Source organism: Halichoerus grypus, chromosome 8 (genome assembly GCF_964656455.1).
Source record: "Halichoerus grypus chromosome 8, mHalGry1.hap1.1, whole genome shotgun sequence".
Lineage (NCBI taxonomy): Eukaryota > Metazoa > Chordata > Mammalia > Carnivora > Phocidae > Halichoerus > Halichoerus grypus.
In genome coordinates this window covers 105,043,852-105,071,460 of record NC_135719.1, presented here as the reverse complement: position 1 = coordinate 105,071,460, position 27,609 = coordinate 105,043,852, and the positions used below count along the sequence as shown (strand labels likewise).

At 41.4% G+C, this 27,609-nt stretch overlaps 2 protein-coding genes across 10 annotated transcripts in view; one reads left to right on the top strand and one right to left on the bottom strand.

Annotated features, from left to right (window-relative positions):
• Positions 1-25,846, top strand: part of PYGL (glycogen phosphorylase L) — a 66,939-nt gene extending 41,093 nt beyond the window's left edge. The window contains exons 21-23 of one of the 9 annotated variants that reach the window (XR_013440691.1): positions 23,098-23,197; positions 23,647-23,819; positions 24,596-25,846. Coding sequence is in view for 7 of the 9 variants with exons in the window: in XM_036110991.2 (XP_035966884.2) it covers positions 3,421-3,694 (274 nt within the window). In the remaining 2 variants the exon portion in view is untranslated. Of the gene's footprint in view, positions 1-981; positions 1,247-3,420; positions 3,710-4,929; positions 5,796-7,573; positions 8,023-13,750; positions 13,782-17,821; positions 21,640-23,097; positions 23,198-23,646; positions 23,820-24,595 lie in introns of those variants that run through there. The other 8 variants (XR_013440690.1, XM_078053679.1, XM_078053682.1 and 5 more) reach the window with 8 other exon arrangements.
• ABHD12B (abhydrolase domain containing 12B) lies at positions 83-27,609 on the bottom strand. Its single transcript, XM_036111009.2, has 13 exons — positions 27,482-27,609; positions 22,532-22,659; positions 21,537-21,639; positions 19,680-19,799; positions 17,683-17,713; positions 14,905-14,950; positions 14,671-14,800; positions 14,214-14,251; positions 11,028-11,107; positions 2,606-2,688; positions 1,400-1,478; positions 646-764; positions 83-525 (listed from the first exon to the last, which is right to left on the bottom strand). Exons 1-13 carry the CDS (start codon positions 27,541-27,543, stop codon positions 498-500), a joined length of 1,047 nt encoding a protein of 348 aa, XP_035966902.2. The 5' UTR covers positions 27,544-27,609; the 3' UTR covers positions 83-497.

The window sequence follows — 27,609 nt, the reverse complement described above, 5'->3', positions numbered from 1 at the left end:
ATGAGTGCCAAAACTTGTTATTTGATGGCAGATTGAGTAGCATGCTAGGACTTTCTCCAGGGCTATTCAAAAAGCTAGAAAATACTGGGAACTTTTTAATGCCATTTAAATTAACTAAACTGAAACACAAATTACTTAACTACATTAGAGTACCTTTCTTATACTGTTAAGTCCCAACCAAAGACCACCTTATTCACAGATATCCCCAGCATGTTTGGTAACCACACATTTTTAGATGGGATCCAAATTTTACCAAATTCTGATACTCTACAATGAGGTTTCAGTTTGTTCCACAAAGTAGATTATGATAAGCTAAATGACAACTTTCAATAATGCCCAACATCCCTGCTTTCCCTTACTAAAATGGCAAGTGAATTGTAGAAATGTCAGTGACTTCAGCTCATCCCAGCAGGCCAGTACGATTTTACATGAAAAATATGCATCATGGGTGGTGTCTGGACCAAGTCTTCAATGCAGATTTCTGTTACTCTCAGACCTCATGCCCACTGCTCACTCAGGAAATCTCTGCAAAAAAAGGACCTAGGTCAGCTCACATGCTTTTTCCACTTCCCAGTCTAAGTAAGCCAGAGCAGCCCTAATTGCCTTTAAGAGAAGGATAATCACATTTAGCAAAGCAACTCTTACCTCACAGTGTTTATTAGTGTAGGGCTTCTACAGAGGAAGTTGTGTTGGAAACCAGGGGGAAAGGTCACCATCTTGACCCTCTCTTTGTTCCTATACGCATTGTGTGCAATTTCATAGAGCTGTGCGGGACAGAAAGACCGAGACTCAAAGGCTGACCATTAAAGGTGGTGTTTTTCTAGTTTAATTTTCCTAAACGGTACAGAAACAGTCAACTTGGGGAGTTAGTCCCATTAAGTCAGAGATAAGGGACTCCCTACCACCCTTCCCCAACCCCCCCCCCCCCCGGTGTTGGCTGTCTCTACAACTAAGGAACTAAAAACTGCACAGCTAACACAGAACGCTGACAGAACCTCATCCTTCTCCTGCCAACACCCTCCCTGCAAGGGGACAGGAACTGCGATGGACCCACTGTATTTGTCTAAAAGAAAATAAACTGCATCCCATTTTTGGAGCCACTCTGGGAGAGACTACATGGAGATTCCCACAGCAGCCTGGGATCTTCTCTATACTTGCAGATCCACACCGTACACTTGCCGACGAGGAACCAGGATCCACCACAAACACTCGTTCGGGCTACACAGCATAGCACACTGATGCATACTGTGTACACCAGGCCGCATGGCTATTTGGGGACGTAGAGAACCCTTATAACGTCAGAGACCCTCCTGTAGGCCCTAATCTCAAAGTCTGGCTAGACAAGAAAATGGTGATGGGAGTATAGTATGTTTCAGTCAGCCCTGAGCTCTTAGTTTACCTTTTTTCCAAACTCCAAAGGCACCGTGCTGTCATCCTCACCGTGTATGATGAGAAGGGCAGAAGACAGGAATTTAACACTAGGGACAAGTAGAAGAAAAGCATTCAGTTCAAAAATTATATGTTGGGATTTCTCTTCTTCTAAGTTAAAGCTTTAGCAAAACACGAGATTTGCCTCAAAATACAAGATCTCTCTTCCCTTCCTTCCCAGGAATGACAACTTCATATGTAATAAACTTCATATAGTCACTGTTTTCCCTTCCAGGCAAGATTCTCTCTCTTCTATTTACTCACACAATTTAATTAGGTATTTAATTAATTTAATTTATCTCTATATGATTTTTTTTAAATAATTAAGAAAAAATACTGAATTTGTACAGTTAAAAGAACCTTATCTTTTCCCTTATTCTACCTTATTTCATAGTATCTGGGATATTTTAACTAAAAGACTATATAAAAGAAACAAAACAACTCAAAATTCAAAAATAACAAGAACTACCACAGGACTAAAGAGAACTCTTTGTAGCAATGTATTTACTTTTCCCCATAAATGTACAGATGGACACACGATTAAGAGGTTTAATCAGCTTCCTGGTCAACCTCCTAGCTTGGTAATTCAGAGAGGCTACAGCATGAAGAAGACTTGTTCCTTATTCTAATAACTTTCTCAAACAATACTTCCTAAATTCTGATACCCATCCACCCTGTCACAATGACTCACTGTTGCTCCTGAGAAGGTTAGATCCCTCAAGTGTGTCGACGTAAAGTACTGATAACATCCGCCCATTGGAGGAACTCTTAAATTCTCCAGCTGCGAGAGGCTAACTTGCCAAATTCTGGTCATTGGACTTGCTGTTGGGTCAATAGGCTGAATGGTGGGTGGGTTTTGGTTACATGGGGAATAAGGCCTAGAAGTCAGGGATCCCCAAGGAACATTAGGCTAGACCTTCTCAGAGCACCTTTAAAAGATCCTGTAAACCCTAAGTCTACAACTCCCTTTATGACTTCAGAGAAAGTATTGAATTAGTGAAGTTTTCAAATTAGACATGAGGAAAATATCAAACAATAAAAATTTGTGGACGCATTACCTCAAAGTTTGGTACCCATCTAAGAATTCTCATCTACCCGTTCAGTATGTCACATGATAGTTACCCTCCAGAATGGCATAGATAGAGTAATAATGGACATCTTTTCATCATTAGCTTACTTTTCATCATTAGGGAAGACTATTTTGTCTTTTCTCAGGGCATCCATAAGCGCACGTAAAAATGCTGGAAGTTTCCGGTAAATCTATTTTTTAAAAAAGAAAAAAAAAATTAAAACATGGCCTATATCTATGTCATTTGTTATGTTTTCCTACATGAACTATACTAATGTAGAGAGTAGCAACTTTCTACATATAATAAACTTTTTTAAGAACAAATCTCATGATTTTAAAAGTAAGTCATGTCATTGTAGGGAAATTGGAAAATACAAAAAGGAAGAAAGAAAAGGTGGTATATATATACAATGGAATATTACTCAGCCATATATATATATATACATATACACACACACACACACACACACACCCCACCTCTTCTTTGTTCAGTCATCAGTTGATGGACATTTGGGCTCTTTCCATATTTTGGCATCAAATTTTTGACTAATCAGAATATTCTGTTCAGTGACTAGACCAGTTAATTATGTTCACTGTAGAAGCAATTTTTAGATTATGCATATCACTGCTCCTTTACACAAGTGTGAAGAAAAAGAGTTAGTGGTGCTATTTGTATTTTAAAGAAAGATAGGAAGCAAAAACAACAAAATGTTAACAGTGATTATCTCTGGGTGGTGGGGATTATGTGTGATTTGTTTCTTCTTTCGTCCTTTTTGCACCACCTTGGCCTTTGAGGCCCCACAGAATCTGGCTGTTGCCTGTCTGTCCTCTCACTGAGCCCACCCCTGTCCACCCTGCTGCCTTCTCCTGGAACACATCAGGCTCAAACCTACTTCGGAGCCCTTGCCTTTCTTTTCCCTCAGCTCAAGACCTCCAGATTTTCCCATGACAGCCTCTTGTCGTGCAAGTCTCAGCTCAGATGATAGCTCTTCGAGGAGGCTTTCCCTACCGACCCCCGCAACACCCGACAGTCACTCCCTATCACACACAGCACTTCTCACTCCTGAAAATCAGCTTATTGTGTACTCGTCTCCTGCCTGTCTTCCCAGGAAGTATATACACTTCACAGGAAGTCAGGCCACAACTTTTTTATTCCCTGTGGTATTCCCAGAACCTAGGAAAGTTCCCAGTACCTAACAGACACTTGAATAAAGACTTACTAAAGATGGAATGGATCTCCTGTGCAAATATCCCTGAATACACTATTAGCTATTATCTGTCATGTTCATCTTAGTGTGACTTAAATTTCATTCAGATTTTATTCCTTGGAATAGATTTGCTAAGAGAAAAGACCAGAAAAGTATTATATGTATTCGTCTGTTGTGCCTGAGAGGGGAGTGGGGAGGAAAGTGCTACATAATAAATGGGACATTGCCAAAGGAAGGAATTGGGTACAGCACAGGTAGGCTGGGGCCAGTTTAGAAAGAAAAGAATTCTATTCGTTGTAGAAGCAATTTTTAGGTTATACATATCACTGCCCTTTATGATATGGAGAAATTAGAGTCAGCTGCTATAATACATCATTTGTTGTAGTCTTCCACTATGAACTGTAGTAATACAGAGAATAGTATCTTTCTAAATAGAATGAACCTAAAAATTTGTTTTCCTGCTTTTAAAAAGTAGTTCATGTCACTGTAGGGAAATTAGCACAGAATAGGGAGGCTGGGTCCAGGAAAGACAAATGTCCGCTTCACAATTTTGGCATAGGCCTACTGTTTCCAGGATGCTTTCACGTTTTCATGGGAGTTTGTCTGGCTTGCATTTTTTGCATGGTCTCATGGCAGATGATTTGCATTCAGGTGCAGTCTGGAGATCCTAATACTGCCTCTCCTGCCCCTTTTCCTTTTTCCTTCTCTTACCCATAACTAAGGGCAAGATTCCTTGTTTTGTTTTCTTTTGTCTTTGTCTCCTGATTCTGCCACCCCTGGAATCAGGGCTCCTCTGAAGAAAATTCAATAAGAGAAGCCCTTCAGCAATTCATCTCAAATTCCAAAGGAGTAAGAAGAAAGCAGGCCCAAGTCAATCTACCCCCATTAGTCCTCATCAGCCAGAGGTGCCCCTTGAGACTCAGAGGTCATACCATCCCCTCCAGCCCAGACCACAGCGATGGGCTCCTAATTGGTCTTCCTGCCTCCTCTCTTCTGGAATGCCATCAAATAAGTATTCCTTAAAGACTAGTTATGTGAAATGTACCGTCACAAAGCTTCCATAGTACCACACAAGCTACTTAAAAACAAAGTAAGAAACTCCCATCCTGGCTGCAAGCCCATCCACATCTGGCCACAGTCTTTCATTCCAAAGGCTGCACACCTCCAATCCATCTGCCTGGAGTTAGAAGATGTAGGATTGAGTCCCATTTCCTCTTCTTATAGGGTGTGTGACAATTGGGCAAGCCTCTGTCAGCTCTAAGTGGAGGCAATGATGCCAAACTCAGAGAGTTGTTACGAGGATTTGAAAGGATGATGAGTGTGCCAGATCTTTCATGGAAGCCTTGTATGACTCTCAGGTATTTTATAGCACATAGTTGCCCCACTCCAGCCACGTGCCTTGGCTCACACTGTGCCTCCTCTCTCTGTTTCCTAACTGCTCTCCCTTACCTTCAAGAAAGGAGCTTAGATCCTCTCTCTCTGTAAGTCTTCACTGACCATACCTATGCACAAGACCTTTCTCTTCCCTGAATTCTTCCTGCCCTGAAATTACTGTTCTGGGTCCTACCCTAGCACTTACCTTAGTCTGCTTAGCAATAGAAAAAGTGGGAAAAGGGAACATGTATTTGTTGAGTCCCCGCTAGCTGCCGGGTACTTTGCAATGATTATCTTACTTAATCTAATCTTCTCAACAACCCTAGGCAGTAGGCAGTATCAACCCCATTATTTAAAAATGGGAAAACTCAGAGAAGGGAAATAGTATTCTAAGATCATAAGTGGTTAGTGGCAGAAGCCAAATTTGAACCCAAATCTGTCTGGCTCCATAGCCCATGCTCTTTTTTCCACTGTGTCATGCTACCTTTCTATTTTGAGTAATGAAATTGATTCCAAAGTGACTTAATGGAAATCCCTGCCATTACTTTATATCCACCATTAATTTCCTATCTCTTCAACTGGACAGGAAGCTTCTTGAGAGTAAGGACCCATGCCTTTCACTATATTTGTATGTCTCACACCACCTACACTTTCTTATTTAACAGGAACGTTCAGGGTTATGGCACTCCACTGGTAATAAAAAGAGTTAATGGCCATTCAGTGCTTACTCTGTCCCAGGCGCTACTATAGATGCTTTTCATATACTAATATGTTTAGTTATCACAGTAATCTGGAATAGATTATTTATTACCCCCATTTTATAGATGAGGCGATTAGAGCATTAAAAGCAATTGATCTGAGGTTATACAGCTGATAAGTGACAGCCCTGGAAATCAAACCCAGGAAGTCTGACACCAGAGCTATGGTTCTTAAAGACAGGGAGATAATACAGGAATCCTCTACTTCTAAACCATAAAGGTACCTATTAAACTGAGATTTCATGACATTTTAAATTAAATTCCAAACTTAAAAATATTGGAAGATTCCCCACTTTTAATAATAGAAGAATCATTACAAACCAAACCTTTTGCCCAAGACAACTAGAAAAGCTGGAAAAAATATATATGTGTATATATATATATATATATATATATATATATTTTTTTTTTTTTTTTTTTTTTTTTTTTTTGGAAAAAAATATTTTAAAAACCTTTCTGTGAAGGTGTCAGAGACTTGCCAAGGCATCTTGAATGGTCTAGATCCCCGAGAGAAAGGAATGTCAGAGAGGTGAAAGTGACATTCGAGGCCACTTTTCGCCTTGAGACACAGCTTGCAAGTCAGGAGAAAGCAAAAAGTAGAGGCAAAAGAACACAAATAGAAACAGATGACACAAATAGAAAAGAAAAAAGAAAGTAGATTTAAACCTAAATATATCATAATTTCATTAAGTTAAATAGACTACTGCAATTAATAGACAAAGCTTGTTGGAAACAAAAACAAAACCCTACTATATGCTGCTGACAAGAGATATGCATTAAATACAAGAATTCAGAAAAGTTTAGAGTCAAAGGATAGAAAATTAAATATTATGCAAACACTATTCAAAACAAAGATATATTAATATCAGGCACAAAGTTGACTTTAAGTCAAGAAGCATTATTAATCAAAAAAGGATATTTCATAATGAAAAAAGGATCAATTTACATGGAAGATATAAAATTACATTATTATTCAATGTATGCTTTACACATGTATAACATATGCTCAAAAAAGCTAAAGCAAAAATTGACAGAACTAGGATAGAAATAAACAACTCCACAATCATGGCAAGGTATTTTAATACTCTTCCCTGTGTAACTGATAAAACAACCAGTCAAAAAATCAGTGCAAATATAGAAGAATTGAACAGCATGATTAACAATCTTTACCTGATTGATATATATAAGAACACTGCACCAAAAACAGAACATATTCTTTCCAAGCATATGGAACATATGCCAAAATTGACCATATGTTGGGACATAAAGCAAGTCTGAACAAATTTAAAAAACTGAAATCATAACAGAGAGAAATCTCAGATCATGGTAGAATTAAGCTAGAAGTCAATAGCAAACATATTCAGATCCCCAAATGTATAGAAATTACAAAATACACTTTTAAATAACCCATAGGTCGAAGAAGTCATAATATTATAAAATATTTTGAACTAAATGATCATTAAAATGCATTTGAAAACTTGTGTGATCCATCTGAAGAGTGGCTTCTGTAGAGTATGCCTTCATGCATAAATCAGAAAAGAGGAAATACTGAAAATAAATTATCCAAGTACCATCTCTAGAAATTTTTTAAATAATAAGTTGAATCTAAAGCAAATAGAAGAAAGGGAATAATAAAGGTAAGAACAGATAATAAAACAGAAAGCATTCAATATAGATAATCAACAAAGTCTGAGTTGGTTCTTTGAAGAGACTAATAAAATTAATTCTTGCTGTAGATGTTGGCTGTCCCCCTTCTCCTTAGCTTTGGACAACAGAAGCCATTGCCGTCAAAGTTACGTCACCCTTGCTCAAACTATTCTCTAACCCTGCGGATGGCAGAAACAACCACCACCCCCTACAGTTGACTCAAAGCTTAGAGTCCCATGTGGATTAGGCCAAAGCTACACTTTACCAGAAGTCACATCTTGTTCTGCTCTTTCCCCATCCCTATCCTACAACCCTCATTCAAATGACCTTGCAGGTTTTGCCTTTAGAGCACTCTCTCAGTAAATCACACACATCAAGTCCTTGCCATGGGCTCTGCTTATAGGAGAACCTGACCTAGGGGCGCCTGGGTGGCTCAGTCGTTAGGCGTCTGCCTTCGGCTCGGGTCGTGGTCCCAGGGTCCTGGGATCGAGCCCCGCATCGGGCTCCCTGCTCGGCGGGAAGCCTGCTTCTCCCTCTCCCACTCCCCCTGCTTGTGTGCCCTCTCTCGCTGTGCCTCTCTCTCTGTCAAATAAATAAATAAAATCTTTAAAAAAAAAAAAAAGAGAGAGAACCTGACCTAAAACTAAAATTAAGAAAACCTTAATCAATCAATCAAAATAAACTTATAAATACCATGTTCATAAATTGGAAGATTCAATATTAAAAAGGTATCAATTTCCCCAAATTGTATATAGACCTAATGCAATTCCAATCAAAATCTTGGGAAGTTTTTTATAGAAATTGATGAGTATATACCAAAATATACATCAAAATACAAAAGATCAAGAATAGTCAAGACAAATCTTGAATAAGAAGAACAAAGCTGAAGAACTTACACAGACAGATATAAAAACATATTATAAAGCTACAGTAATTAGGGGCGCTGGGTGGCTCAGTCGGTTGAGCATCTAACTCTTGATTTCAGCTCAGGTCGTGATCTCTGGGTAGTGAGATGGAACCCCGCTTTGGGCTGCACACTGAGTGTGGAGCCTACTTGGGATTCTCTCTCTCTCTCTCTCTCTCTCTCTCTCTCTCTCTCGCTCCCTCTCCCTCTGCCCCTCCCTCCATTCACCCTCAATGTCTCTTTAAAAAAAAAAAGCTATAGTAATTAGGAGATGCAGTATTCATATGAGAATGGACAGATAGATAAGGGAAAGAAATGGGAATCTACTAACAGACCCATATACATTAAGCCCTGATACATTCAAACACTAGCACTGCAGAATTGGTAGGGAAGGTTTGTTTAGTAAATGGTACTAGACCAAAACTGCATATCCATATGGACTTCTACCTCCTACATACAAAAATCCATACCTGTAGGTTATAGCTCTAAATGTAAAAGATAAAACAATTTCTATAAGATAGCATAGAAGGGTATCTTCATAATCTTTGGTACCCAGAGTTTTATTAAACAGGACACTTTTCTTAAAAATATTAACCATGAAAAAATAATTGATAAACTGGCCCACATTAAATCTAGGACTATTTCTTCATCATAAGATATCATTAAGGGAGTAAAAGGCAAAATGAGAGAATATACTTGCAATACAAATAGTTTTCCAATGACTCATCCTATGAAAAACTACAAATGAAAAAAGACAAAAGCATGAACAAGTATCTCACAAGAGATATCTAAATGACTAATAAACATGAAAAAAATGCCCAGCTTCATTAGTCATAAGGGAAATACAAATTGAAACCACAATGAGATATCCATACGAGGGTAAGGATGTGAAGCAATTGGAACTCTCATACACAACAGGTGGGAGAGTAAAATGGTTAAATCACTTTGGAAAACTGTTAGGCACTCTAATCACTAAAGCTAAACATATGCATATCTTACTATGCAGCAGTTCCATTCCTAGGGTATACTCCAGTGAAATATGTACCATGTTTGCAGGATACATGTTCAAGAGCATTCATAACAGCAGTGTTATTAATTACCCCAAATGGAAAGCAACTCAAATGTCCATAAACAATAGGTCAATAAATTGTAGTATATTTATACAATGAAATACTATATAGCAATGAAAATGATCAAACCACAACTATACCTCTTGTGTAAAATCCCACAAATATATGTTGGTTGAAAAACATAGAATATATCCTATATAATTCTACTAATTATATAAAGTTCAAAAACAAAATTATATTGCTTAGAGATGCACACATAGATGGTAACACTATAAAGGAAAGCATGGATATGATTACCATAAAACTCAGTCTAAGGATTACATCTAAGGTGAGGCTTATTGAATTGGGAAGTGACATGCAGGAGACTTCTAGGGGGCTAGTGATGCTAATTTCTGGACTTAAATGTTAGTTACATGGATGTGCAGTTCATAATTATTTGTTAAGTCATATATTTTCCTATTATGTTAAATTTCAAAATTAGAACAAAAGTACATGGATTGTACCTGATTTATTCCTACAAGTTAGTGAATTTATTAGTAATTACTTAGAGTAATATAATATATATTATATATTATAATAGATGCTCAATTAGTGGCTATCTTAAAATGAATACTTAATTGTCTAAAACCAATTGAAAGTGTTTCATTATCTCAAATTACTCAGCACTCAGTATTTTCTATTGTTGAGGGGCTTTCTGTATTGAGATGGAGTTTATAGTACAGGCATTATTCTAGATTATGTGGTTCTGTGAATTAGCTGTCTTGGGAAGTGATGAGCTACCTTCTCCTGAAATAGTTAAGCAAATTCAGAAAGTTTTGTGATGATTTATTATTTTAAAAAAAAAGATTCTCAAAGTAGGCAGTTATATTAAAGTACCCTTAAAATACCTTCTAACATTAATCAACAATTTAAAATTTTGGGTCGTGTATCCCCTCTGAGAATCCTATCTCTTTCTCTGGCTCATTGGCTAACATTTATATGATGGTATGTCTATAAGCAGTTGAGCATTAGGCATGGGATGAAATTATGATAATCTGCACAACAGGTAAAAAAACTAGATCTTGTTGCCCAATTCTTTAAACTTTATCTTCTTGGAAAGATTGTCTTCTCTACTTGGGATACTGTGTAAAACCCTTTGGCAGCTTCCTTGAATTCTCTAAAGCCTTTTTTTATCATAAAATAATGATAAATATATGGCTTACAATCATAGGGTTAAAAATGATGTATGAGAGGTATGTTTTCACTTTAAAAGGGAAAAATAATAAACTAAACTAAATCAAGTCTATTTTTAAAAGTACATGATAAAAGGTACAGTTAAAGGAAGAGGGGGGGAAAAAAGCTTTGGCTCTTAATAAGCCATTATCTCAACCTATTAGAAGAAATAAAAGAACTACAAAATTCAAAAGCCATCATGCCCTTCTTCAATAGCAACTGGCTAAGGACCTGTCTCAGGTTAGAATAACTTAGAAACATATAATACTGGTTAAGAAAAGGAAAACGGTTAATAACCATAAGTGTGTGGAAACAGCCTACACTTTCACATCTTATGAAGATGATTCAGAGACTCACCTTTAACAAGGGATAATTAATACTTGCAACCCATATGTTGGTAAATGGAGCCTCCAGGATAATAGCGTCAACTGGAAATCCTTGAAAATAATAAAAAAGAAATAACTCGGCTATCATATTTAAATACTACCTTTCCTAAATAAGGAGTCCTCAAGGTCCTGTACATGAACTACCTGAACCAAAGTTATTTGTGAAGCTTGTTAATAATGCAAATTCCTGGACTCCACACTAGACTTGAATCAGTCAGAATCTCGGGGGTGGGGGAGTGCATTTTTAATGGGCACCCCCCCCCCAAGAGATTTCTATGCACATTGCACATGATTGTTGAAAATCACTACCTTCTAGGACACAGCCAGGTTTTCATGACTTGGATAATTTAAGAAGGCAAAGTACTATAGGAAGGGAGAGTGTTCTGCAGCCCCTGGTTAGGAATGGACCAGAAGCTGACTAGGCTGTTTTGGAACACTCCCTCTAAGAACAATTAGAAAATGCATGTCAGATGCATGTATTTGTGTATGTATACAGTAGTCCCCCTTTATCTGCAGTTTCAGTTATGTGCAGCCAAGAGCAGTCCAGAAGCACATAATCCTGCTTCTGTCATATTGTCAGGTCAGTAGTAGCCTAACACTACATCTCAATGCCTACATCATTCACCTCACTTCATCTCATCGTGGAGGCATTTTATCATCACATCATCACAAGAAGAATGGTGAGTACAGTACAATAGATGTTTTAAGAGACACCCCAGTCACATAACTTTTATTGTAGTATATTGTTATAATTGTTCTATTTTAGTATGTTATTATTAATCTCTTACTGTGCCTAATTGATAAATTAAACTTTATCATAGGTATATACATATAGGAAAAACACAGTATATATAGGGCTTGGTATTATCCATGGTTTCAGGCATCCACTGTAGGTCTTGGAACATATCCCCCATGGATAAGGGAGGACTACTGTATGTATATGTATATGTTTGAAGGCATCTGAGGGCTACTAAATCAGTGAGAGTTTGAGAGCCAATACCAAAAGACAAAAATCCACAAGAGTTTGAGATGCTTTTCCCCTCAAAACAGTTGAAAAACTTTGAAAGCAACAATGGTGGCTGCTCTCAGAGGCTTAGAACTAGACAGAACTTTCAGCAGTCCCACAGGACCAAAAGGACAAAAATTAGAGGTCAGAATCTGACAAGAAGGAGAACTCTAATAAATTTCTCAGGCTTTTTATGACTTCAAAAGACTACACCCTGGGAGTAATGGTGAACTATAACTGGACCAGCCCTCATAAATACTAAAGCCCAGCTTCAAATCAGCTCAATTTCTGATTGGATTAAGGTGATTTCCCCCCTATTTTAACTGCTTTTCAGGAGAAAAGTAACTTTTGTCTGGAAGAAGATAATATTATCCCAAACCCTTCAAATTATCTCTATAATTTCCATAAACAATATCTAGCATTTAATCAAAAATAACTAGACATACAAAAATAAACTAAACTAAACTAAAATAGGCCAAAAATACAAAAAACAAACAAACAAAAAACCAAATAATGGAAATAGATCAACAAAGATCTAGATATTGGCATTATTCTATATGGACTTTAAAATAACTTGTAAATAATCAATTGTACTATAGTAAAATACTTGTTAAAATTTTAATATTTAATAAAATTTGATATTACATAGTGAACTGTGTAATATGTCAAAAGAAAATATTTAAACTAAAGCACAAGGAGAAAAATGTCTGGAAAACCCAGGAAAGAACATTGGAGACATACAGGACATGGGAACAGACCTAAAAAAATTACATATAATTATAGTCCCAGGGGGAGAGAAGATGAATAATGGGGTAGGCACAATATTTGAAGATAAATGACCAATTTTCCAAGATGGATGAATATCAAGCTAGAGTTATTATGGTACTACGAACCCCAAGCAGGATAACTACTAAGAAACCCACACCTAGGAAAATCACAGTAAAAATGCTGAAAAACAAAGACAAAAAGAAAATCTCAAAAATAGCCAGAAGAAAAAGTAATTATCTTCAAAGGAGCAGCAGGAAGACTGGAAGCTGACTTCCCAATGGAACCGTGAAAGCCAGAACAAAATGAACAACGTCTTCAAAGTGTTGAAAGAAAATAACTGCCAACCAAGAATTCTATGCCCAATGAAAATATCTTTCAAAAACGAAGGTAAAATAAAGATATTTTCAGGCCAAAACTGAGGGAATTCTTCACCACAGATAGGCAGAACAAATATCCCAAATGGAAGCAAAGAAATGCAAGAAGTAATAAAAAGCAAAGAAAAGGGTAAATCTAGATATTGACTTTATAATATAAGAGCAATAATGTTTTATGGAGTATATAATATAGAGAAAATTAAAATACATGATAGCAAGAGTTCAAAGTCGGGGATGTAAATGGAACTAAAGTGTCCTAAGGTCACTGCATTATCCAAGAAGTGAAGTACTCATTTATGTGGGAATTTAGGTCAAATAATACTTGTCAACACTGTGCAGGAAGTGTGCACAGAGAGCTATGAGAGCTTAGAGGAGCAGGAAATAATGTCTGCTTTATTTCCATAATTAATTAAGACTGTGGATAGCATGTGACTTGCTTTAACATGTTCACGTAACTCACCCTGACCAGTATTGACAAGCTTAAGATACAACTCAAGAGATGACAAGCTTTTCATGTACATCGCTATCACTTTGTCCTATTCACAGAGATGCTAATTCATGAAAACAGCTAGGATCCAGGAAACCTGTGTTTATAACAAGCACCTCTAGGGAACCTGAGACAGGCAACGCTCAGAACACTTTGGGAAACACGGACATAAATGTCATGGAAGACGGGCGGCTGAAAGCAAGTCCTGCTTGTTACTTCATAAAGGATGTTTTCCTCTGCCATAATCCAAATTACTCCGCAGGAACATTTACTTCACAAGAAGGGCTTTTTCAAGGGGAATTTTAACTCTTCCTGAGTATTTATTTTTAACTTCGTGGCCTTGAAAGGCAACTGTTGTTTTATATTAAATAGAAAAAAGAAAGTTTATTACACGATCAGAGGCTGTCTGAGGTCGGGGGGCCTTAGGTATCTCTGTGTTCAGAGTGTGCACAACGGTCTGCAGGCTCTCTTTACTTCCCCACCGCGAGCCAAGACATGCCACACGGAGGCATTTTACAGTACCTTTCTCTTCTAGTGCTTTTGCAGCATTTGTTGCAACTCTGTAAAGCAATGAAAATTAGTACATATGTAAAGCAGGGACTTAACAGGTAAACAGTACAAAATGCAACATCTAATATGAGCATCTGATGAAAGCGCTGGGGCCCTCTGGGGTAGGACGAGACGTACAACTTTGCATAGGACTTCAAGGGGTTCCACTGGCCCAAAATCAAGAATCCTTTCCTTTAATACTCTCAAGGAGTATTGGAATGGGCTTCAGTGTCCTAGATAACCACAGAGCTACACCCTCACCCTCCCTTGCATTACGACCGGCTCGCTGAGATGGCACTGGCTCTAACCACGTGTGGGATGTGAGGGAAACCAGAGCTCCGCCTCCTAGCTCCGCTCATCACTGCCTCTGATGACACTAAAGCCCCAAGCGCTGCCCTCCCCCAAGAAGCCATCTTCAGACTCCACTTACCCTGTACCCAGAGAGTGGCCCCAGAGACACACAGGCGTGGTGCCACTTCTCGCCTTGGTCCACTCATAGACACAAACAGCATCTGTGGTCAGCCCCTCCTCTGTGGGCTCACCCGTGGAGTCCCCGTACCCTGGTGGTAAGGAAAGGCGGGCACAGTATCACTACCTCCAAAATGAGGGCCATCAAAAGCCCTCCTGCTTACTGAAAAGTCTTTATATACTGCTCTTAACATACCTCTGTAGTCCACAGACAGGACATGAAAGCCACCATCGCTCAGCACCTAGATGACAAAGGAGAGGTTATCGTCTTAATTGTAAACCGAAAACGTGGTGTAACCTCCTCAACACTTGCATAATCCTCATTGTGATGGTTTCCTACACAGGGAATAGATGGAATCTGCTGTTTGACCTCAAACATGAGAAGGTCAGACTCAAGGGGAAAGAAGGGAGGCAGGCGGCAGAGCAGGTCAGAGAGCCTGGCCACACCCTGGCTCTGCCCCTGGCTGTGTGACCTTGAGCCACCCAACATCTGACTATGTAAACAGGATTCTGAAAAATGAAAAACAATAGTAGCACCTTCAGGACTGTTGGAAGATGACATGAGATGAAAGTACTGAAGTACCTTGGTACAAAGTCAATGTCCATTTTAAGAATTCCCTTGAGAACAGAAGGTCTACACAGAGTTGTAGTAGAGGCAGTCAAATAATGGGAAGATATTTATATTAAATGTGGACAGATAAAGAGTTAATATCAATCAAAAAGAGATCACTCAATTATATGAAACCACTGCCACGCCCCATGTGGATAAATAAGGAAGGAATACGACAGCATCATTTCAAACAAAGTGAATTACAATGACAGACAAAGAGAGAAAAGGGGACAAAAATGCACTGTGCAGATACCTTTAAACCTTTATTTAATCCTCACAATAGTCCCTAAAGGTAGGTATTATCCCCGTTTTATAGATAAAGAAATTGAGTCCTGAGGGTTTAAGTAACTCATTCGTGGTCACCCAGACAGCTAGAGGGAGAACCAAGACTCACCCGTGGGTCTGTTTCTGTCCGAACACCGTGTTCCCCCTGCCACAGCACGGACGTGGGGAGCTGAGTCTCACCAGAAATCTTTCAATACAAATTCAACTAATACTGAGGAACTAAAGGAAACTTTTTAATATCTATTTAAACGACACTGCCTCCAAAACAGTGATCCAGGACACAGAGTAGTTAAGTGCCCCGGGAGGTGGGAATGTCTGTGCGTCGTTTGTGGTGCTGTGGAGAGAAGGACCACTTGGTGAAACAACCAGAGAACAGATCTGACTCCTAAGAATTTATCTCTAGGGAAAAAGTCCAAAAAAAGAATAAACTCAATGCTTCAGGTTTTCTCTAGCAACATTATTGAAATGATTTTGGGGGTGGGGGGACTTGTATCTAGCAACAGTGGAATAGTTAAATAAACAATTGTCTACAAATATAATGGAGAAGGATCACCTTTTAAATCTGTAACTATGGTAACTACGAAAAACCATGGAAGAATGTTTACAACATAGTATGTACATAACATAGCATTAAGTAAAAGAACAACAACATAAAATTACATATAGATATAATCATAATCACATAAAAATTTTACATAAATAAAGACGACAAGGTGGGATGGCAAATTAATGAAAACAGCTGTATTGGATGACTGAAGTGATGAATAAATGGAATGAACGAGAAACAGAGAGGATGTGGAGGAAGAAAGGAAAGAAGAAGGGGAGGAAGGACAACGTAATAGCAAAGACTTGGTTTTTAAGGGAAATCACCCCTCCAAAGAAGAGAACAAAGGCCTGAGGAAGTCCGGTCAGGCTGGGAGATGATGACTATGGCACGACGTATCCAGAATCTGCCTGGAGGAAGAAGCCTTATCATATCTGCCCTTCCCATGCCAACTACCACAAGGATGACCTGGCTCCTTTTCACACCTACACCTATGATTCTTTTCCTTTCTGTGCACACAGGGGCTATAATTCAGCTTTGCCAAGGGTGGGAGAGGAAAAAACAAAAAACAAAAACACATGTTCTCATGGACATCAGCCTCACCACCATCCCACGTAGGAAGTGCAGAGAGTGAGGTGCAGGGTGGAAAGCAAACCTAAAAATTAATAGACATTATCATCCCAGGCAGAACAGCATCCAGCCCACCACCCACCAGAGTCGGCTCCGAGAAGGCCCTGAGGAAAGGGAGGAGCCGACTGGAGAGGGGCTTCCTGTCTGAACAAGGGAGGGAGGACGAAGGAGGTGCTGGCCCTCCTGGGCCTGGCAGGGTGCGGGGCCCCACTCAGGCTGTTACACCAGGGAAGGGCTCTGAGGTGGGAGCTGGTCTGTGGGAGGCGACAGCAGGTCCTGTGGTCAAAAATTGGACAAGCAGCCTGGTCACCTGAGGGAGAGGTTACCAAACGGGTGTGGGAGAAGACAGACAGCTGCCCTAGCAGCTGTGAGTGAGCTGCGGCTGCATGTCCCGCCCACGCAGGGCCGCCCCAACAAACTGCAGTCCTGTAGCAGGCTGGCGAGAAGGGGAGTGTGGCCGCCGTCCCACACGCAAAACCTTCTGCGGGGCTGAAGCCAGAGCCTGAAGGACTCTAACAGCAGACGTTCTACGTATTTATCCGCTACCACAAGAAAAGGCTGTTTCTCACGGGAGTAACTTTCACATTTAATATACCCTCACAACCTTTCCCCCCCAGCCCTCAGAAAAAGCAGATAAAGAGGGTCTTGAACTCCACCTGGTGATGAAGGCAATGTATTTATGAAAATGTTTTGGGAGTCAGACATGTTCGCTTCTGTTTTGAAGCCCTGTGGTCACTGCAAGAAGAGAAATCCACATGTGGGACTTTGAGTCCCAGACCCCAACCCCACCCTTGGGAGCTCTCAGTAGATACCCATGCTGAGGGCTGAGGAAGATCTAGGGCTGTAGCCCAGAAGAGAAAAAACAGAGACATAAAACTGGTACCTTGAGGCCCCTTCAGACATACCTTTACTAGCTCAAGTCTGTGAGGAGCTGCCCTGTGGAAGAGGTTAAAACAAAGAGCAAGAATTAGGAATTACAATGACAAATTCAATAAAAATCACTATCATGCTTCTAGCATCTGATCTCATGCCTTTGTTTTTCAGGTTAGAGAAATAAATAACTGGGAGAAAGGGAAATGGTTTTTGGTGTCACAGCCCACTTGGATGTGTCAGGGGGAGTGATGGATGGCTCCCCACTGCTCTTGCATTCCTCTGCATGAGCCCTGGATGCCCAGATGGTTAGTGCTTCTCAACAGAGGCATGTGATGAATTACTGATAATCCACCTCCTCTCACTGCTACACAGCAAAACTAATTTCTAAGAATACTTTTAGAAGCTAAAGGAAAATCAGCTCCAGAAAGCGGTTTTTCAGAACAAAGGATGATACAGTCATGTTCACTAAACCAAGACCTGCCTGTACCCGGTTCACTCTGCCATTAAATACAAGATGAAGTGAGGGAGACTCACAGCACTGGAGGTACAAGAAAGGCTTTTTCCCAAAATAACCATATCATCTACTCTCTATTAACCATGCTAATAAAGGAGAGACAAGGATGATTGAAAAGGCAGAGGATTCTTTTGAAAACCATTTGAATTTTGTCTTAGAGCCAAGTGTCTTAAGCTTTAGTGGGTCATGAAGCCCTTCGAACATATGATTAAAGCTATGGACCCATTTCCCAGAAAAATGTATCCACACTTGACATTTTTAGTACAATTTTGGGAGGAGGTTCATGGACCCTCTGGGGTTTCTCTGGGTCCCAAGTCTGGAAGCACTGTTCTCAACAAGGCTCCTGTAACCTCCCATTTGGCCTCCTTTTGGGTCAGTACCGCTGATAGCCAGCTAAGAGTTTTGGCAGCGGACAGGAGGAAGCTGGGGCTGACCCCAGAGCCAGTAAATCTGGGGTCATAGCAGATCCACAAAGGGGGACAGACATGAATGGGTGGGCCGAATGATCCTTTAAATACATACACTGTAACACCATGCCCAAGTTTGCACAATCAGAACAATGTTCAATAATGTTGAAAAAGGTTGAATTTCATGGGGAATCTCCATCATTGTCACTCTAAAATGGACACCTTCAGAAAGCCCCTAGTGCAAAGGCAAGCCTTGAGAAAGCCATCAACACAGAAAAAGACAGTAAGAAAAAGAGACATAGGCAAGGGAGCCAAGGGGCAGATTCCAGAGCTCATCACTTAGTTTGCCACATCCCTCCAGACACAGAGCTGGATCTGTGGGTCCCTGAGGCACATCGCCCCTTCCCCAGCCCGAAGCGCTGCAGTCTCAGCTGATGATCATCACCCACCCTAACGACAGGCCCACTGGGAAGCCCTGGCAGCACATCAAAGGGGCTCAGGACTTCAGGGAGGCATTCTTTGTGGCAAAGCAAGGTTGGACAACAGAGAGTGGGCTGAGGCATCAGGTTTCTAGAGTAGAATCACTCAGATGGTCCCCAGTAAGGACGGTCAGACTTCCGGATGATCTCTCATAGGGAGTCCCATACATTTGATTAGTAGGACTCATGCTAAATCAAGGAATCCCCACGTACTTCTGTGAGAGGACCACAGATAAGGAAATTGCTCTTCCTTCTCCCTGTATCTCAGGCCTGTCCCCTTACCCGTCATCCATGGACTCAGTTCAGCATTTCAGGCACTCTTTGGGAGTAAAGGAACCACTGACTTCTTGTAAATCAACAACCAAATTTTGGAAGTTAGTCTCCCTTTCAGTTAAAGATCGACATGAGTCTACATACAGAATATATAGATTTTTTTTAAGAGAAGCCTATTGCCAGAACACCCTCAAATTTCAACAAAGGAAAAAAATATATATGTGAAGGCACACTTACGGAGTCGAAAACTCTGGAAAGCTCTGCCTTTCCTTCCCCCGCCCCCGCCCCCCACCCCAGGCTGAAAGGCTCCCTCTCTTTTTAAACAACAACAAAAAAATCCAAGCGAAGGCACTGACCTGTGTTCTGCGCTGCCGTGAAGATAAACAATAATTGGGTTGCCGTCATGAAGGGCTGCTTCATACCAGCCACGGTCCTTCTCCTTAGCATCTTCCCCCCGGCAGCTGGGAACCGTGTGCCTGAAGAGCAAGGAAACATTTTAACAAATGTACAGAGAGAATTCACTTTCCTTGCCAAAGTCTGAGACCCTCCTCAGGTCAAAGACATATATTTATAGGTTTATATATGTATAAATATCCATTACATATTTATATGTATGTGTATATATACATATATAAATTTCTATCTGAGTAATATATGCACATGGTAAAAATTAAAGTATAATACCACAAACATCTTACAGTGACAAGCACTACTTCTCTACCCCCCTCCCCCATGCACAGAAATGACCCCTTTTAACCACTGACTGTTCTAGTCCTTCTGACTCCTACATCCACTAATCTTCCAGGACTGCAATTCTTAGGTGCAGTCCATTGAAATGCAGTCCGTTGGATGGAAACAAGTAAAAGGCAATAGGTATTTGCCACCTGCTATTGGTTTAGCTGAAGAAACAAATTGAAAGAATTTAAAGAGAGAGCAGTTTAGATGGGAGAAAAGAACTTAAATATGAAACTAAGCTATTCTACTCAAGAAACCAGTGACCTTGTGGAGTTAAACACCTGCCCAAGCTCCAGTCCCTCCACCTGTTAAACCAATGAGTGAGCCCTGAAGATACAAACACTTCCATATGACATGTCACAAGGAGACTTGGAGAACTGGCCACGTAATAATAAATCTTCAGGCTTCTCAACGCTTTAGGGGCAGAAAGTCTGACATCAAAGCCCAGGGCCTCTGGACTGAGAGGACTGACATCCTTGCCAGCTAGATAAGCCAGGGCAAGAGCAACGAATAAAAAGATTTTCAAATTCCAACACTGTTAGCTGAATTGTACTGTGCAGATTAGGAAGAAGTTATGTGAACTCATATTGGTTCCTAAACATTCTATGATCACATGTTTAAAGTCAGGGAGAGGAAATATAAAACAGGACACTGGGAAATTGGCAGCCAAGAACAAGAAGTAGAACCAAACAGAAAAAAATGTTGACAGTAGCATAGCAAAAAGACAAGAGCTCACGATTTTGACAATTGACTGTCTTTTCTGTGCTGTGCCAAGCACTGCGCTAAGCAATGAAAACCCACTAACGAACGAAAGAAAGGAAGGAAGGAAGCAAGAAAGAAAAAAGGAAAGGGAAGGAAAGGAAAGAAAAGAAAAAAAAGGGGACGCCTGGGTGGCTCAGTCAGTTAAGCATCTGCCTCTGGCTCAGGTCATGATCTCTGGGTCCTGGGATCGAGTCCCACATCGGGCTCCCTGCTCAGCGAGGAGTCTGCTTCTCCTTCTGCCCCTCCCCGCTCTCGTGTTCTCTCTCTCTCACTCTCTCTCTCTCTCAAATGAATGGATAAAATCTTTAAAAAAAATTTTTTTAAAGAATGCCCACCAACAAAGTCACCTACAAAAGTTATAGTCTTGTAAAGAAGACAAACATTAACCAAATAATTGCACAAACATTTATTTAACTACAGTGGGGGAAATGCCATAAAGGACAAGCACAGGTTGCCACCTGTGCCTAAAATGGGAGCTGAGGAAGGGCTTCTCTGAAAACTACCGCACTACCATTGGCAACTGAGACCCTAAAGACGAGTAGGCCGTTAGTTAGGCGAAAGCAGGGGGCAGAGACCGAGACCTACAAGTGTTGCAGACAGAGCATGTCCTGCGAGAGCGTGACTTGCGGTGCCAGGAGGCTGGCCGTTCGGCAATAGTGCGGGAAGGCTGGTGTGCAACACGGCAGAAGAGTCCCGGTGTCCATCAGTGCACTCACCAGATTCCCAGAATCACCCCAGGTTCAACTCTGATATACAAGTTCACCGTGTGAGGGATCTTTAGCTCCGGTTTCTTTAAATCCACAAGAAATGGTGCTTTGACTAGAAAGTAGAATTAATTATCAACGCCCAAATTCCATGTCTTTTAATCACAATCAAAAAAAGTAATTAGTCTCATGGTTAACATGGTTTCTAAGTTGCAAGCTTCCACACTAAATTCCCAGCAAAGTATTTTATTTTATAAACGAGGACCAGCCCACAGGAAAGTTGCCAAAACAAAAACAAAACAAAAACCCCTAAAGCTAGATTTTAAAATAGCACCGGTGTGACAGGTCATCATAGGGTTTTGTTCAGTCCTTATCCTTGTCTCAAGCTAAAAACAAAGGAGACCACTCCCGTAAAAAGGTAAGAGGGTCTAGAAGAAAGTAATGAGTATTCTGCTATATGTCAAGCATTACTTTTTCCACTAAATAAAACCTAGTAATTAGCCATAAACCATGAAGTGGTCAGAATCAACAAAGCCCTGGGGACAAGCCAGTGAGAGCATTACCTGTGTGCTAGGACTGTGTGTTACATTGACTAACAGCACTCAGTAGAAAAAACGTGGGAGAACAGATCCCTCACATCAGCCTCTCCCCAACCCCAGCTCCCCATTTTCTCTCTCTTTCAAGGGATATAGGTAAAAAGAAAAAGCAAAAGAGTAGAGAATACACCAAGCAATAAGCTATCCCTATTAACACCTAATTCAAAGACTGAGCTCTTGAACTGAAACCCCACCCACAAGGCCATGTTTTTCTCTCCATCCCCCCAACAGTCTTTAGGGATTCGCGCTAGACCCCAAAGCCTCTGTTAAATGGGTTTCAGACCATTGAAGTCTAGCCACAATTTTATAGCCGACATGCCTTTTTCATTGTCACATGGGCAACTTTAAGGGCAGTGAGTTCTTTCTTTGGGAAAATATATATTGGCAAATTCATGATAGATATATACTTACAAAAATTTAAAAATATTAGCATATTCATCAGAGGAGGAAAAATGTGTTCTTTTAATGGTTTACTAGTAAAGCTGTTGTACAGAGAGGCAATTTTTCTTCCGAGTGTTGAACAGGAATGTGGAAAAGATCTGCAAGATATAATGAAACAAGCAAGGCATTCAAAATCACTCCAAGTTTTGTCATTTGTTTTTTCTCTTAGCATCCAAATAAAATTTCAGAGACTAACACAGGGAATTACAGGTAACTTGGCATTTAAGCAAAATGCTTTCCAGAATTGTATGCCATTAGCACAGATCAGGACTGGGCACTAAGGGAGAACAGGAGAGGAAAGCAATAAATCAGGCCCCCAACTAGCTGCTGAGAAAGCCCTGGTATGGCAGAACAGGATTGGGGGGACAGGAATGCACCGGAGTCAAGCCTGTTTCCTCAAGTGCATCCCCACAGAAGACCAAGGCTGGACCCCAAAGTCATCAGGAAACAGGATTCAGACTATTTAACACTTGTCGTGGTTTTTTTTATCACATCACAATTTAGTGCTGTATGTTTTAACTATTATTGGTCTAAAGCAGTGAATGAAAAACCATCAGATCCCCACTCTTCTGGCTGGGTGTTAGGAAGAAATGAGCCAATGAAAGAAAAATCCCCACTTCTGATGTGACATCCCTGGTAAGAGGGACTATGAGGAGCAGGGTGGGGAGCGAGGGGAGTACCTGGAGGTTGTTGCTATATCAGGGCTGGGGCCTGGTCAGGGACACAGCGGCCAGGCACATCTTGTTTATTCTACTATTTGTTCCCTGTGACACAACAACCCGAACCAGGAGCCATCAGCAGATGAGTTACAACTTGTCCGTGAGGGATCACTAATGCCACTTCTGTCTCTAGCCACATCTCTTATGAGAGTTGAATGTCTCCTACCTTGGAGAAACGAGGGACATAGGAAGTCAGTGTCACCACTTCCTGCTCCCGGTTTTTGTCTACCTCATCCATTAAATAAATCCCTTCCCCTGTTTTGAGCTGTCCATGTGAAGACTGCTCAGTATAATTGGATCATGAGTCTGGGGGACTAGAAAGCATGTTGGATGAACGGTCTCCCCCTGCCCTGATTTCTCTGCTAGACCAGAGCATTTTCGAAGATAGCTGTTATCACCGGTACTTCGCAAATGAGGAGACTGAAAGTTTAAGTAACCTGCCCCATGCCACAGAGTCAATGAATGACCAAGTCACGTGTACCCAGGTCTGTCTGACCCCAGAGTTCTATGAAGATCTCCAATGAGCTGTCACGATCCTGGTGAGTGCAACTTGCCATCCATGCAGGCAAAAATGAACCCCAGGAACAAGACTGGCTTCTGGCAAGATTCAGCCCTTAGAGAAAGTTGTTTCAGGATCCCCCTTCTCCCCTTCTGCACCCTTGGCCCTTCTTAGGGTCCCTTCTTCCTCCCGTGTTCTTCTTCCTTCCTGCTCCTGTATTCTCAGGAGCCTTCCGACTCTAAAAGTCATCAAAGAGAGACCTCTAAAAAATTCTCCCTCAAGTGTTAATAACTAAAAAATCAGAGTGTTTATATGTTTGGAAGAGGCATGAAGGGAGAAGATAATGAGTCTCCGATGAATTCTGCAGGGAATGGAAAATAGATGTGGGCTAAGGGTAATGGGTAGCTCTCCAATACATCAGACATAGGCAACTGCCTACACACAAAATTAGCAAGGAATAAATGAAAATGATTTTTTTCATAATAGTTTAAAATAGCCTGCATGAAGGTGGTAGGAAGGAGAGGACATTGTTGCTCCGATTTTAGAGATAAGAAATCAAAACCCAGAGAAGCCACTTTGAGCTCCAGATCAAGCCCAAATGGGCAGAACTGAACACAATCTGAATTCTTATGCTTCCTTCCAGTTGGCTGGCTCAGGCTTTCTTTCTCCTGACTCTGAACTCACGCTACCCCGCCTGTTAGTCTCCTGCTAAGTCATCTTTTGAAGGTAGCAGTGTGCTTGGGAAGCAGAGGTGGTAGAGGGAAATGTGTTTCTGTTTTTAAAGAATAATTCATACAGGACCCTTCTCTCAAATAGCTCAAGGCACTTCTGTGAGAAGCACTGCGGGAAGAGAACAGAGTGACCAGATCCCTCGGAGCATCAATAATGCACAGCAGCTTCTTTTAACTAGGGGTTGTCAATTTGACTTCCCCTAGATCAGCAGAGGATCAAAAGTCACCAGTGGCTAATAGACCTTATTCGAGTGGAGGATGCAATTTCAGCCCAGTCCCTGCCAATGGCCAGCTACATCAAACAGCCACCCTGATGTCTTCGTGTTCTTTCGCCTGCCCTTTGATCAGCCGCGGCTCTACCTGCACAGCATCCCGCAGGGGCCACAGAACTAACTGGATCATTCTTACCTTGGAACCTAAGTGGCTACAGGGCCAATCATTCATGTTCATGCTCAGAGGCACCAGCTTCGGGAAGCCCAGCTCTAACCCCATATGGCAAGACAGCTATTCCAAATACTAAGACATGCCACACATCCATCCTAGGCGCCCATTCATTTGGCCAACATGTATTGATCACCGAGTACCTAAATTACATCTGTGTTCTCCTCCCTTCTTTCCTCCCCACCAAATCCTCCCCTTCCTTCACATCCACTCAAGTGTTCCTTCTTTATTAAAGCCTCTCTATACAGATCTTCCACGGTGACCTTTCCTCTCTTTTCACCCCTCCCACTCATTATAATCGGGCCTCAGTTTGACCCTTAATTGTTCTCTGGGGGTTTTCCCACAATTCGTCCTGGCTTCCCACTGAGAAGAACCACATGGCATCTAGTGCACTCTGTCTAGCACAGGACTGAGCACTGAAAGCAAAGTGTATTTGTTTCTTGAGGGAGAAGGAAGCAGTGCTTATTGGCAGCTTTGGGGAAGAGGGGAAGGGCTTCATATTCTCTTTTGAATTATAATTGAAAATTAATTGTGAGCTCCACAAGAGTAGGGCTTTGTGCCCAGGCCTAAACTAGTACCCGAAAGGTAGGCGATGACCAGTACTGTGGAAAGAATGAATCAGTTTATCAGCCTGCTCATGGGGGTTTCCTTAACACTATCCAGAAATGTAAAGACTTGGGGTGAATGGGGAGCAACGAAGAGGTAAGAAGCCCACTGGCTTCTCCCAGCTGCTTTCCCGAGCACATTTTCCATGTTTCTAGTTCAAAGAAAACCAGTGGCAAGTGAAGATTGACACTCCCAGGCCCATCTATCTTAAGTAGCAACGACAGCAGATGAAATTTTTGCAAAATAAATAAATAGATCCCCAGGCATTAAAAAATAATCACTGAAAACATGTTTTGATGAATTGTTCTCCTTGAGTCACACAACACATCACCATAGATCCCTGCTACAGCTCCAGACGCACAGGCAGCCCTCTGTGGATGTTTGCGGATTGAAGCTAACTTGGTTCCAAGAAACAAAAGGATTCAGGATCCTGGATCTCGGTCTGTGCTTCCGCCTCAGCGTGTCTTAAATTAGAGCAGTAATTCTTGGTTCAGATGAAGAAATGTGCTTGTATTTTATTCTTTCAGAAAGCATCTCTTGAGACGTATTTTTTAGTAATTAGTAAGGCAAGTAAGAGAGGGTCCCCAACTCCCCACGTCCCACTCCATTATCAACAAAGCGGGTTGTTCTCTAAAAGCATGAAGTGCAGCTTTGATTCTCTGCCAAATAAATGTTAAATATCAGCCATCAACTCTAGAGAGAGCACAAAAGATAAAGGCAGAACATGTCAGCTTCCCCAGAACAACCATATCCGAGGAGGTAAGGCCCAGGAATATGCGGTTGAAAAGTGCGGTCAATCAGGATATTCTGACTCTCGTTCAGATCCAACACAGAAGGGGGGTGTGGGTCTACACTGCTGGGCCAGGTGAAAACTGCTCTCTGCTCTTTGCTCTGAGCTACAGAAGGAATAGAAGAGAGAAGATGGGTTTTTGTCTTCATCACTCCAACATTCCAAAGTGAAGTCTCCTGTGTCTGGCTGGGACTCTTGGATATTTTGTACTCAGCGAGAAACAAAACAAAGGAATATAAAGAAGAAAGGTGAACAGAAGTGCCAACACCTTCCCACCCCAACAAAACAAGATACCTGAGTCTTCTGAGTCCAGGGTCTCTAACCAATACCTGGCTTCAATGCAAATGAGACTGGCAATATATTGCTGGTCAGTTCAGGTAGTTTAACATTACCATTTAAGCCAAGGATTTAAAATAGGAGCCAGAGGGGTCCCTGGGTGGCTCAGTTGGTTAGGTGTCTGACTCTTGATTTCCACTCAGGTCTTGATCTCAGGGTCATGAGTTCAAGCCCAGGGTTGGGTGAGGGGTCTACTTTAAAAAAAAAAAAAAAAAGGAAGAAAATTTAAAAACCCTCTGATATAGACAGTTCAGAGTTAAAGGATATAAAAACTTGGCACCGGTATGGTTTCAATGCACTATACATTTTTTAGCATTATGGAGGGATGTTCTTTAAATACATCCAAGAGAGTTTACCCTGGGGTAGCTGGCCTTGGGATCCTTTTCCACCTACACAGATAGGCCTTTGACCTAAGAGGATGCCATCTAAGAAAGAGTACAAGGTAGATTACTATTATTGGTCTTTAAAATCCATCCTGAATTTTAGTAAAATGGTGAAGGCAGGTAAGAGCTTGGTATAGGAACCTGAGACATCTTTCTGGAAATCTCTATTTCAGAAGCCCCAAGGGGATGCAAGTTCCTGAAAGATCAAACCCGAGAAGCAGAGGCTCGCTGGCCGGGGTAGGCGCCGAGGCTAAGGATAACGCGGTCCAAAGGGCTCGCAGAGCTTTGGGGGCCTCCGAAGTGCCCCGCCCGGACCACCGTGGGGCGCCTGATGCGCCCTGCCCATCCCCCGGGGTTCGGGGCGGGGTGGCGGGGGGGACGACAGGGCGCTGGGCCTCGGGCCACGAGCACTCACCGCAGGTTTCGCACCACCATGTCCCACCAGGATGCCACACAGTCCCGCGCGTCCATCTCCATCCCGCGCAGTGGGGCGAACAGCCACCGGGGAGCCGCGGCCCGGAGACTGAGCCGCCCCCGCAGGCG